This window comes from Rhinolophus sinicus, chromosome 7 (genome assembly GCF_057876585.1).
Source record: "Rhinolophus sinicus isolate RSI-liver-muscle chromosome 7, RSI-T2T, whole genome shotgun sequence".
NCBI classification, from domain to species: domain Eukaryota; kingdom Metazoa; phylum Chordata; class Mammalia; order Chiroptera; family Rhinolophidae; genus Rhinolophus; species Rhinolophus sinicus.
The window spans coordinates 49,629,871-49,643,447 of NC_142507.1; the positions used below are offsets into that span (position 1 = coordinate 49,629,871).

The 13,577-nt window shown below is 40.2% G+C and overlaps 1 protein-coding gene across 6 annotated transcripts in view; it reads right to left on the reverse strand.

The window, feature by feature from the left end:
• WARS2 (tryptophanyl tRNA synthetase 2, mitochondrial) overlaps nt 1–13,577 on the reverse strand; it is a 75,079-nt gene that overhangs the window by 61,110 nt on the left and 392 nt on the right. The window contains exon 2 of one of the 6 annotated variants that reach the window (XM_088799531.1): nt 3,023–3,160. The exons of the other annotated variants lie outside the window; for them this stretch is intronic. Within the exon in view, the coding sequence (XP_088655657.1) occupies nt 3,023–3,025 (3 nt within the window). The 5' untranslated portion in view covers nt 3,026–3,160. The remainder of the gene's footprint in view (nt 1–3,022; nt 3,161–13,577) is intronic. 6 annotated transcript variants of the gene reach the window in all.

Here is a 13,577-nt window from a genome sequence, read left to right on the forward strand (position 1 = left end):
GTCTCATATGTGTAACTGCCTGCCTGACATCGCCACTTAGATACTCACTAGGCATCTAAACTCCGCATGCCTAAAACTCAACTCCTGAGCTGCCCCTCAAAGCCCTACTCCTTTTGTAGCCTTTACCAATTCAGTAAGTGGCTAATTCATTCTTCTGGTTGCTCTGGCCGAAAACTTGGGACTCAATCTTGACTCTTACCTTTCTTTCATCCTACAGCTAATCAATAAAAAAACAAAAACAAAAAACAAACAAACAAACAAAAAACAACGTGTTGGTTCTATATCCTTTAAAAAATAAATATCCAGAATCTGACCACTTCTCATGACACCATCTTTGCTACTCATCCAAGTCCAAGCACCCATCATCTCTTGCTCATGTCTTGTACGAGCCTAATGGGTCTCCGTGCTCTTAGCTCCTCTGTTCTATTTTTAATGTAACAGCCAGAGTAAGGCTTTAACACCTGCATCAGATCATGCCATGCCTCCAAACAAAGCCTTCGGTAGCTTTCCAACTCACTTCAAGTCAAAGAGAAAGTCTTTAGAATTGTTTCTAAAGTTCTGTACAACTGACTTCCCCACGTCCACCTGCTGTTAGCCATCTCCCGTCATGCCCTACTACTATGGTGGGAGCACAATGCAAAAGCAACACGAGGTTAGAACCCTCGCTCCTTCCCCTTCCCAGCCGTGTGCATTTGCTGCTCCTGGGACCTTCCTTACATCTGTTTTACAGAGCCTCATCTGTAAAAGGGGGCTAGTCATAGCACTGCTTCGTAGGGTTGTTATGAGAATGAAATGAGTTAATATTTGCAGAGTATTTAGAAAAGCATCCAAAACATAGTAAGTAGTATATAGTACCTGTTAAAGAAAGAAAATGTTCACTCTTCTTCAGCCACACTGGCCTCCTGGCTGGTCTTTCCACATGCCAGGCTAGCCCCCACCTCACGGCCTATCCATTCTTCTTTCCTCTGCCTGACACGCTCTGCCCCAGAACCCACCTCGTACATGTTCTCACCACCGCAGGTCTTTCCTCAATGTCATCTGCTTGGAGACCTTTGCTGCCCACCCAGTTTACAACTGGAATCGCCCTGGACAGTTTCCATCTCCTGCCCCTGTTTTATTTTTTCTCCAATATTATCATCTAACACACTCTAAGCTTTAATCACTTATTATTTGTCTCTCCCTCTGAAATGTAAGGTCTTTATCTGTGTTCTTCACCAGTCTATCTCCAATACCTGGAACACAGTAAGTGCTCAATATCTTTTGAATACATCAATACATATAAAATATTCATGACCTGATCACCCCCATGAATTGGGGAGGAGGACAGAGTTCACCAGGTAACAGATCCAAATAATACACCACTCAACAGGGTCTTTTACTAGTTCAGGGGACACTGGGTAAAATGGTCCAAAATGTCCTACATGACTATGTCAATGGGAGAAGAGTAGATGTTGACATTGATTCAGCAACTTGTTGTTATCTTCCCAACTCTCAAATACTCTCCTAAGTTGATTAAAAAGCGTCGGAAGCTCTCTTTTTCTATGCTAATGTCCATTATCCAAGAAGGGTTCAATTATCAGGTAGACTACCCATCCAGGACACTATCATTCAATTCTTTGTTTGATCTCTTCAACCTCAATCACTAATTCCCACAGTCAAACCCTGGACCTTGTTAGCACCCAGAATTCCTGTTGTTAAAATCATAAATGTCAAGACTCGGTCTACACCCCTCCACCTTTCAACTTTTCCCTGCTTTTATTACCACTATACCTGCTCTCCAAGCTCATTTAGAAATTAGAGCCCCTGATTTTTCTATTTTTTTCCTGGTGCAGCAGTCCCTATCTGTCCTCTCTTCTTCCCGGCCCAGCCGGGCCCCAAGGTGAATCACTTGGACTCTGCTCTCATGAGCAACCCCCAGCTCCCCTTGCCATTGTGTCTCAATGGCCACGCAAAAACGCCAAACCTGGATCAAGGCCAGACAGCTCATTCTTTCTTATACACCTCGATAACTGAGCACTCTGGGTGAAAAATCTCAAACAATGCAGAACCTACCTATTCATCTAAATTACAGTTTCTAATCCCAAGTAGACCCTCAACCCTCAACACTGCTTATTGAACCCTTTTTAAAAACTTACATAGGGCTCACAATGTGCCCGGTACTATTCTAGACACTTATAAATATTAACTCGTTTAACCCTCACAGTAATCTTCTGAGGTAGATACTATTATTGTCTGTGTTTTACAGATGAAGAAATTAAGGCACAGAAAGGTTCAGTGACTTGCCAAGGACATACTAGTTAGGGAATTCAGTGGTAGAACTTACTAGCTCCAAACCCTGGCAGTCTGGCTACAGAGTACAAGCTTTTCACTTTTAATTCCTCATACAGATGAAGAGAATTAGGGACAGAGAGGTTCAGCTAATTGCCCCTCGAAGTCTAATTATCAAGTGAAAGAATGTGGATTTGCACCCAGACAGTCTGACTTTAGAGCCCATATGCTAAACTACTAACCTATTCCATCTCCTCAGGACTTAAGCCCACAGAGGGAATTATACCCATCAGGTTTTGGAGTGCCTAGATTTCCCACCCCATTCCCAACAAAGTGATCACAGCCATCTCTATCTCTCTCTCCCAGGCTCAGAGTTGATCTGTGTCTCCTCGAGTTCCCTTGTTTGCGCTGGACCACAGTTCCTCCAATTCTTTCCATCTCTTTCCTGTATCTCCAACCTCTCCATCTTTACTGGCTCCTATAACCATGCTCAAGTCTCTTCTATCCAAAAAGACCCTACCACCAAAAAATTCAAATGGTCAGGCCATTCGTTATAGCTCCCTTCGCTCTCTGTGAAATCTTCCTTCTCATTCAGGCTCCTCAAAAGAGCAATCCTCACTTCCTTACCTCTTGCCTCACTGTAATTCATCTTCTCCACCAATAACTTTTCTATGATGTTGTCGCTAATGTCATTAGCGATATGCCCATTACAAATATTAATGGGTAATATTTTGTCTTTGTCACCATACTCTACCATGTCTTGCTCTTCATTCCTTCTTCTCAGAAATTTTCTAGCCCCTGGTATCCTTAGATCTATACTCTAATAGTCTTCTCCCACCTCTGTCTCTTTTTTTGGATTCTTCAACTCCAGTCTCTCTGCCAGAGTTTGAGCCTACAGAGGGTTAAAAAAAAAAACACCTGACTTTTAAAAATTATTTCTTCCTACTTTACAGGCTTTTCTTGATGTTTTCTCTGTATTAAATACAACTTTAGGTGGTATTCAGTGGACAGTAATCCTGTCAGGGGTCATGGTTTTGTTACTGCTTTTTGGAGAGCCATTTCTCTCTCCGCATCCCTTCTAACATGTGGGCCAAATGGAAGCTGGATGACCTTATCTCCCCATGATTAGTCTAAAGGTGGACGTTTGACTTTCAAGAAGACAGGTGTCATGGAAGCCTGACCAACAAGTCTGCTATTTAGACAGAAAAATAAGAGGAGAGGATAAGCTGCGTCTCTATTTGAGTCATAGATATGTTAATATATTCCCAATCAAAATGAAGGACACATGGTGTGCCGGAGAATCTCTGTTCCATTTTAGAATGTGAAAGACAATGTGGGAGATGTCACGTGGATGCTGAAACGCTGGAATTTCTAAGACATTGAGAAGATTTATGGGTACAACTGATCGTTGATTTAACAAGATGTCTGGTCACTAGTCAAAGACTTACCAGGAAGATGTTACAATCAAACCTCTTCTAATAGAGATAGCATTCTGTGACAATTCTATCATTATGCTTGGTTGATTTCAGGTTTTATTAAACACGTAAATGATAAACTGGTAAGCAAGTATAACAATAAAACTTTCCTCGACCAACCTTTAGAATGCCACTAGGCACTTTAAAAAAAGAAAATATAAGTTCTTTGTAATGTAGATATAAATTCTGCCTCAGTCACACTACTCTACTCTTATGGTGCAAAGAAAAATGCAATAGCATTCGGTTGAAAGTTTACAAATGGCCTTACCATCTGCATAGCATAACAGTACAGTGAAACTTAGGGCTTTTTCTATATCTACATGGAAAATACCAAGATCCATAGAGAAAAGGTGCTAGGCGTGGTTTGACAGGTTGCTTTCAAGGGACCTAAAGTAAACAATTAAGACAAATGGCAATGTTGACACAATAAGTGAGCTTTTTATTTCCTTCATGAGTTGAAGAAAGCATACTCTTGGCTATAAAAGCAAAAAACACATCAATTGTTGTAGAGATAATATGGCACATTTAGTGAACCAGACAGTCTCTTGAGGCAAAACTAACCTCAAAATAAAATCTTCTTGTCTTACTCCTTAATCCTACACTCTTCTGTATACAGAAATAACAAGCTTTAGTACCAGATAAAAAAGTAGAAAACCCCAGTATATTTAGCTACCTCTGTGAAAAATAAAATTAGGGTTAAAGTGGTGATAAAAGTCATTTCTAGCAACAAGTTGGAAATTCACAGCCTACAGGACAATTATTAAAATAAACGTGGTATTATCTCCCAATCACTTATAAACATCTGGATACCGAAGGTAATAATCAGATCACTTATTAACTGCAGCAAACCTTGAGCATCTTCTGTAGTTAAATTCATAAAAACATACACACAAAACATACGGTTTAAATTCAATATGCTAAATGTCAGTGGTAGGTACTTTCTCATATCTTATCTCATTGGTTTTATTTTTCACTGTATTCATTCACACAATACTCAATAAATTGGGCTCTTTCTGATACAGGAATCAGTAGGCCAAAGATTTAAGCAATCACTCATTTTTTCACACACATAGTTATCATAGCCAGCGTGCAACAGGAAGGGTTCTTCCTGTCCATCTTTCCCAACCACAGGTGGCTTCCAGGGACATCCTCCTGTTGAAGTCAACCTGCTGAGTGGCCGCCTAAGGCTGCACCTATGGAAGAAGGTATGTACCATAAACTATTTCCCGCTGGAGTGTTCACAAAAGGTCCAAATAAAAAAAAAGAGCATATTCTCCATCTGTCCTAAAGTAAATGCCTCTACACAGAGACAGAATATATGGAAGGATGTGTTCGTTTCTAGAAGAAAGGTACAAAGTCCTGTACAATTTCAAAATGGGAGCAATCATTTCCAGCTTCAGAACAAAGTTGTCTGGAACCTACATAGGAGTTTTTGTTAGTGTTTGTTTTTTGTCTCGTTTTTGTTGTTGTTTGTCTCATAAAGAATGGTGGAAGACAGATAAGAATGAGAAGAAAGGCCTTTCCAAAAAGAGATAGTGGCTTTTACAAAGAACTGAAAGGAAAAAGGCCTGAACAAACTTGGAAATTCTATGAACTCCAGGGCAAGGAATCCATGTAAGACAGCGATGCCCTGGAGTGTTTTGGACCCGGTCTGTGGGAGGTCTTGAATGTGAGGTCATAAGGAGTGCACAGTTTATGAAAAGCCCCCAAAGGTTTCTGAGCAAGGGAACAACATAACGAGAGTGCTGCTTTTGGGAGATTAATCTGACCAGACCAATTTGTGGTGCAGACAGAGGGGTAGGATAGTGCGGAGACGGGGGAAATCGAAGGATTATTAAGACTGTTAATGGTAGAGGAGAGAAAGGTGGCTGAGAAGAATTATATATTGAAGAACTCATCCTCATTAGGCACGGAAGAGCCACTAGGTGCTGTGCATTGGCCAAGGGACTTGATATATATGGCAGGATGTCAAATCCACATAAAATCCCTATAATGTATTATTATTAATCCCTTGCAGATGAGAAAGCTGAGGTGTAGTGAGGTCAAGTAACTTGCCTGGTGTCACACAGTTAGTATGTGATAGAGCCAGGCCTGATTCCCAAAGTCACACACCTTCTGCTTTATCACACTTTCTCTCAGTGAAGAGCCCGTCAACTTTAAAATGACAAGTAAATGTTTGTGTGACCATTTATCCTCTAGATACTTGCTTCTCTAAGTTACTGAATTGCATAGCTTGGTGGCATGGAGGTGGCTGGAAAGTTGCCAGCTATTCGAGAAGCCAGCATTGCCTGCAGAGAAGGATTTTCCTTCACAACTGAAATGGCCAGGTGACTAATACCCACAGAGAGCCAACCTGGCTCTCTCCCCAGAATGGGCAAGGGCTCTACATCGTCTGGTCCTTAATATGTCCCCTGGGACTCCACCTTCATCCTGCACACTTACGCCCAGCCCAAGTGATCTCTTCTCTCTTCCAGGAAGTTTATGAACTGTCTGCTTAGACCATCCTCCCCATGGGAGGACGGGAATCCAAATCGGGGATTTGAGTAAATAGCTCCATTTGCCTTCACCATTACATTCTCCTGCTTCCCCAAAGGAGTCCAAAGTAACACAGTGAATAAAGCATGGGGCTGATTGAATGTACAGTAGAAGGGCCCATGCAAAGTCTCTGTTCAGGGAAGCAGCCCTTTGTCTGGTGTAGAAAATAAACTCTGGTCAACGTTGCTAATTTTAAAGCTTCAACAGCATCCTGACTGATGTACTAATTCACTTGAATTCAATTAGTGAGTTACTGACCCTTTTAAGAACTCCTCGGAATGAGAATCCTTTAGAATGAAATTCTTACTTATCCCTTGTAGAAATGGCCCACAACACTCATTACTTTCATCTCTCCCATCTTCCCACTTTGTACTGATGCTACTTTTGAAGAAAGTACTCGGCCATAAATCCCAATTAGACCCTAGATAGTGGTCCCCTGGCCATCCATCAGCGGCAGCACTCACCACCTCCCCCCTGCCTGCAGGGCTGTGCACAGGTTGACCTTTTAGCTATAGCCTGTGTATAAACAGCACTTCCTACATGCACCTTGGGACTCATGTGTTAAAAGCCCTTATTTTACACAGGGTAATCCTAGTGGCAGTAGCCAAATAGAGACATGGAGATAAATTTACAAGACAGCTTTGCTCCTTTCTCATAATTCATCGAGCCAAACAAGACTGTAGGAACAGCAACAACAAAGGATGATTTATAATTTCTACTCTGCATGTCACCATGGCAAGATATATAAGTGGCTTTCATGGAACAGATTTAAAAGTTGCAAAGCAGTTATCAGTGTATTATCATGGGTAATTTGTTCCAGAATTTAATGTCACTTGATTGCTGTTAGTGTACTGAGTTTGGAATCCGGCTACTTTGGTGTACATCGTGGCTCTAACACTTACTTGCGAACTGTCTGAACTTAGGTGAGTTATTTAACTTCTCAGTACTCATCATCTATAAAATGGGGCTAATAGTAGCACCTACCTCATTGGGTTGTGAGGATTAAATGAGCTAATGCGTGTCAAGTGCTTAAAACCATGCTCGGTACATGGTAAGCCCTCGATAGACGTGTGCTGGTGTCACCTCCCCCATCATCAGAATGTTTAGTAATAACCGAAGTTATCACAGTCTGTCACACCAGGGCCTCCAAATAAATTAAACATTCAACAATTTTAGTACAAATAAGAAAATAATATTCACTGAACTAAAACTCTACAGAATATTGATATTTACTTATTTAGATTTACCATCATTACAAAACTGGTTAAAAAAATGGGAAGCCAATGTAAATTTAATCAGTGAGTAGAAATTTTAGATGGCTACATAGTGAAGTTGTGCTCAAGATTAAATGAGACGATGTGAAGCATTTTGGAAACTATAAAGTGATATGTTAGAACAGGGTATTATTATTAGTGAAAAATAATAGATTCCACTTGAAAATGTTTTACAAGTTGAGATTTGTTATTTTATTTTATGCTTTCAAATACCTTGATGAAAAATATCTATAACTATTGTCCAAAGAGCCTAGGATAAGAATCAACATAACCACGGTCATTCATTGAGGGCTCCATCCACGCGGAGCTGCCTGGCACTGTCATAAGTCACAGCCAGAACACCAAGATAGGAATGCGAAGGAGAAACTGGCATCCCTACGTGTTGGTCGGTGTCCTGGCCCAAAGGGAGAAGCGGAAGTTGTGAGAACCTCCATGGTTATCGCGGTCCCAGGTGGCTTTCACGGAACAGATTTAAAAGTTGCTAAGCAGTTATCAGGGGGCCGGTTAGAAATGGGGTGGCTGGCCTCTGCTTTGTAGGAGACAAACAGGCAGTCAAAAGGATGGTTCCTTAGCCAACCAGAAGTAAGTTCAATAGATGTAACGAAGACTGTGTGCCCCCCCCCAAAAAAGAATTAAAGGTGAATTTTTATAAATGATTAGCGGACCAAACAGAACTCCGATGATGGGGTAGTGTGAAGGCCTAGATGTGACCTTGCTTTGCGCAGTATGCAGGAAAGCTAAGAAAAAGTGTTAAGCCTCCAACTGGGAATAAAAGATCAGGTATTGCTAAGAAATGATATATAGAGCAAACTATACATGCCTAAGCAGAGTTAAATTAAGTCAAGCTGGAGTCAGTGGATCACTCCTGGGTCTATAAATTATCTCTGTGCATCCGGTGTCTCACCCTGGCAGGGCTTCCACCCCGAAGGAGTCAATTTCTCCTGTGGAAATTCAGCAAGAAGCCTTAGGCCTCCTGTTGCAGTCTCCAGAAGAGCAATTCCTGAATCCTGAGTGGTGGTGGGTAGAATAGAATCCAGAGCAAAGCTGGAGGAAGTGCTCTTTGTGAGGTGGCTAGAAGCCAGGTTAGCCGTGACTGAGTGAATCCAGAATCATCTTTGTGTGCAGAGATCGGCATGTTATGGAGAACTAAGCTGTGTTTGGAGAGAAAGAAAGAAGGAAGGAAAACTGACTGCTGTTATCTTACGTAGACTTGTGTAGCTTAAGATAAGTAGAATACATGTTGCATTTTGTTGCTAAAATACATATATATCAAAGTAAATACTCCTAAACTACTCATGCACAAGGCAGCTCCTTAAATATAATCCATCCATCCCACATGGTCCTGAGCCAACAAACTCACTTGTATATTTAAGGAAGCTGAAGTAGTTTTCAGACTTCATCGTAAGAAATCCAAGATTTGTGGCATCCTCTCCGGGGCCCCTGGCTGCGCGTGGAGGGAGGGCAGGGGGGGCTAGAGAGGTCAAACAAGCAAGGCGGAAGGTAGTCCTCTACTCCTTCAACCAGAAAAGCTCTGCTTTTATCTGATTTATCTCACAGGGGTTCATATCAGATTTTACTTGGTAGGAGACCACTACTGGTCAAGTGGCAAAAACACAGACAAGGCTGGGTGTGCATCCTGGCTCGGCCATTTACTAGCTCTGTGACTTGCGAAGTGACCTCAGCTCTCCACCCCTTAGTTTCTCCTTTTACAAAAATGGGTAGAATAATATTTCCAGGATTGATGTGACAAATAAATAATATAAGGATGTACAGCACATGGGAGGCACGAACTAAATTAGTCCCTTTTCTGAAAGACATAGGGATATGTATGTATATAGGCTCACATACATGTATAAATACATCATTGCATAAGTCTCTGCTTATGGAAGACAGTTCTTCTGTAACCTGCAGCCATGCAGCAGATATACTGAGAAAGGACCTGGGCTCAGCAGCCTTACTCTCTTTAGCATTTCCTGGCGGTGGCTGCCATCACATTTGCAAGCATAAATCCTCAGCATGTATCTACTAAATCCTCCTCTATATGTTCCGCAATTACCATCAGTGGTTTTCATTAGCTACTCAAAGATATTTTTAAAAATTTAACTACAATTATTTCTAATTAGCTAAGGCAGTTCGCAAGGAAAACCAACCTAAAGAGCATTTTAAGCAAATGGACTCATAGACTGAGCTTCAAAGAGGTTTTAGATTTAGAAAAATACATCATTTAAAAATAAATGTATGTTTAATGCAAAATAATAACAATAATAAAAGGGGCTTTAGAGTGGATCCACACAACACCCTTACTTAAGAAAAGCACCAAAATGAGGTAACCTGATCAAACTGGCAGTTATCTAGCAAAATACCCAGATGACTACAGCAGCTCCAGATAATTCTCCAGGCTGATTAGGTCACGTTGCATGTTGGACGGACAATACACGGCAGAGAAAAGTGAACAGAAAAGTGACTGGGAACACTACCCATTTGAATGTCATTAAGATCACAGAAACACCTACAGGAACAAATACAAATTGCAAAATACGGAATGAAATCCCGATAGTAAATTTTACCATCCTAACTCCACAGTTAACTCATTTTGTGACTTTAGGCAAGTTCCTTAACTAAAGTTTGTTTCATGATTTAAAATAAGGTGCTAATACCTGCTCTCAAGCCTTGTTATGAACGATCTCTCTTCTGGGGTATTCTTGCCAAAATCCATGAAAAAACATCAGACAAACTGGTCTACAAAATAATTGACTGATTCTCTTCAAAAGTGCCAAGGTCGTGAAAGACTGAGAAAGTGCCATAGATTGAAGGAGAAAAGACAACCAAATGCAATATGGCATCCTGGATTTGAACCCAGCCCAGGAAGAGACCAGTGGAAAATCCGGTCAAATTTGAACTAGGTCCATAGCTAGTATTGTACCAAGTTACTTTCTTGGCTTTGATCATTGGATTATGATTAAAGAGGAAGATTGGTGAAGGGTATATAGGAATATTCTGTACAAATTGTGCAACTCTGTAAATCTAAAATTATTTATAAATGAAAAAGTTAAAAGAGAGCAATTTTTTTTAAAAAACCTTGTTGCAAGAATTAAACACAAGATCAAAAATGTCATATATTGCCTATTTTGGGGGCAGGCATGATTTCTTCATCTAATGGCTATACTTAGTGGCCACTGACAGAAGGAACAGTAGGTTAATACTGGCTCAGCCCAGGTTCGGACAACTCTAAAAGAAATGTGTTGTTCAAGTGTGATAAAATGGGGACAGTGTATACTACCACTGAGTGACTATAAACCTTGTGGCAGAACTCGAGGAACCATCAATATTTCACCCTATGCACAATAAAACCGTAAGTTAGTGTTTCAAAAAGAATGGATTCTGTGTTTGACTAATGATGACAGGCTTTTATTTACCTAATGCCATCAGCATTTAAACATAACCTGTCAGATCTGCATTCTGACTCTGGGGTTACCCTCATCTTGTGACACTTCAACAGTTTTCTGTCAGGTAACACCTGGCAAAATAAACCGCTTTCATGCAAATTGTAGGCATCTCAAAATGAGGACTGCTTGCTACAGTTATTGGTTTTCTCCCTATTTTTTATTTTAAACTTGGGTCTACATTTCGCATTGAGGAGCAAAAGCCTCCCTCTGAGATCACTAAAGGTCGTCAATGCCAAGTTTATTACTCAAGATTTTGGCTTTTTATGAAAACATTAAAACAACCTAGGAATCACAATACACCAGCATCACAATTTCCAACAGGGAGCTATGGATCCTCTACTTCCACTTCTCACCTCAGGGAATAGTTTCGCAGCCAACACTAATAACGAGCAACTTAGCTATTTCTTAGTTTGAGATAGAATCATTAATATGATAAATCTACATTTCTTTCTATTACACTATACGCTTGCAAAATAATTTTTGTTTTCTACAAAGGTTATGAGATATCATAAAAATGTCTAATGCATCTGGTTCAAGAATCCAATTCTTCCTTCACATATTTCTGCATCTGTTCACAAAATCTCTTTGACTTCAAAGGAAGCTTTTCAAGAGAAAAAGAAGATACAGGAAAAGTGGCCATAAATTTTTAGTAGTCCTTTTCTAAGGCCATTTTAAAATAGCACTGTGGGACAAGTATCTCAGAGGCCTAAAATATCACAGATGATATAATGACTATGCATTTATATGGAGATTTACGCTTTAAAACTGTATTCTAGGCCTAAAAGTGATGGCTCTTCAATTTAGAACATGTGAAAAATATGGAAAGCTTAAAGAAGAAAACTTCAATCACTTTTAATCTACTATTTTGGAAGACCAAAGCAAAACAAAAAAAGTGAAGAATGGTTGTTTCCTTACAGTCTTTCCTCTGTGCATATATTTACGTAAATATTTATTTACAAATATTATATTGTAGTTACACTATTAATGCAATTTTGTATCTTTTCTCAATTGGTCTTTCAAATGATGGCAGTAGTCCTTCTGTCGTTTCTAATGACTGAAAATTGTATGTAGTTTCATACTTTAAAAAGGTATTCTCCCTTATATTGAATTCTTATTCTACTCAAAGCTGAATCAAAAGTTTGGAACACTAATCTGTTCTGGAAATTCTACATCTTGAAACACTCTAGATTAACAGTTGATTAACTTTAAAATAATCATATTCATAAATACCACTGAAACAATAGTAGAGGTTTAAGAAATGTTTTCTTTAGCTTTTATAATGATTTAGTCCTCTTAATATCTCTGGGCAATCGTTAGTGGGCTCTAGTTTGTTTTTCTTTTCTCTTTGATTCTTCATTTCTCATATAAGACTGGGTTTTATATAATATAAAACCGGGTCTTATTTTAAGACCAGGTCTAATATAATACAGTATAATACCAGGTCTTATATTAATTTTTGCTCCAAAAGACGCATTAGAGCTGATTGTCCGGCTAGGTCTTATTTTCAGGGAAACACAGGGAAATCAACCAAGTCTGGTTCTGCAGAATCAAACCCTCACCTTTCAAAGGGAGGAGTACTTGACGGATTTATCTAATTTTGAATCAGTTCTTACCTAATGTTGCTGTCTGAAATTTAAAATAACATTTAAATAGCTGTTTTGTTGATGAAGAGCTTTCCAGTAGAATATCCTTTAATCCTTATAAGAATCTTGCGAGGCTCATCAATGAAGAGAACTTAAGCAGAGAAAGTGGTTTATGGGATGATTAGAAAAACAAGTTGAACTTAAATCTTGGTTTTCATAATTAATCTCACTGCTCTACTTTGGCTTCTTAATCGCGGAGCCATAGATTTTTCCAAAGGCTGAAGGAATATTAATGTGTCCATCAGTCCAACCCTTCCTCCACCCATGTTGCTAAAGAGAATAAACCCGGCGAGATCCAGTGACTTGTCGTGTCACAGAGCTAGCAAGTGGCTGGCGAATCCCTTGACCTCTGGTTTCCTAACTTGCAGTCCACTACTCTCTCCCATTACCAGTTACCATGCAAAATCCTCACACCTACGCATTGCAACAATGACTGTACTAGGACGCCAAGAAATCACCTAATAATCACAGGATCTCAAGTTTCTCCTTAGTCCCCAGAGGGCACCTCCTAAGAGATGCACGGCAAAGTGCCCACCCCCTGAGATGGCACTTGAAGACGTTTAGTCAATGAGTGAAGTCAATGGCTGAATGAGGGAAAGGGGGAATTTATATAAACATATATATTTTCTCTTTTGATAGGAGGCTAAAATTGCAAATACTGACGAGACAAGTTGAAGGCCGTGTCATGCTCTCAGGAGGACAGAGCAATGGTAACAGCCGTGCTGCCAGGCCCAGGACAGGATGAGGCACTTTGGCAGCTTGTTGTCATTCCTTCTCAGAGCCGGCGACATCTACTCTGGATCAATGAGGGGGAACGAGCATTTGCTCAAGTGCCGCAGTGCCAGAGGGAGGACATCACAAACTGAAAACCTCCCGATTCCAAACAAGACGTCTCATTGCCTCGCTGGCACCCCGGGCTTGCAGCGTGGGAAGCAC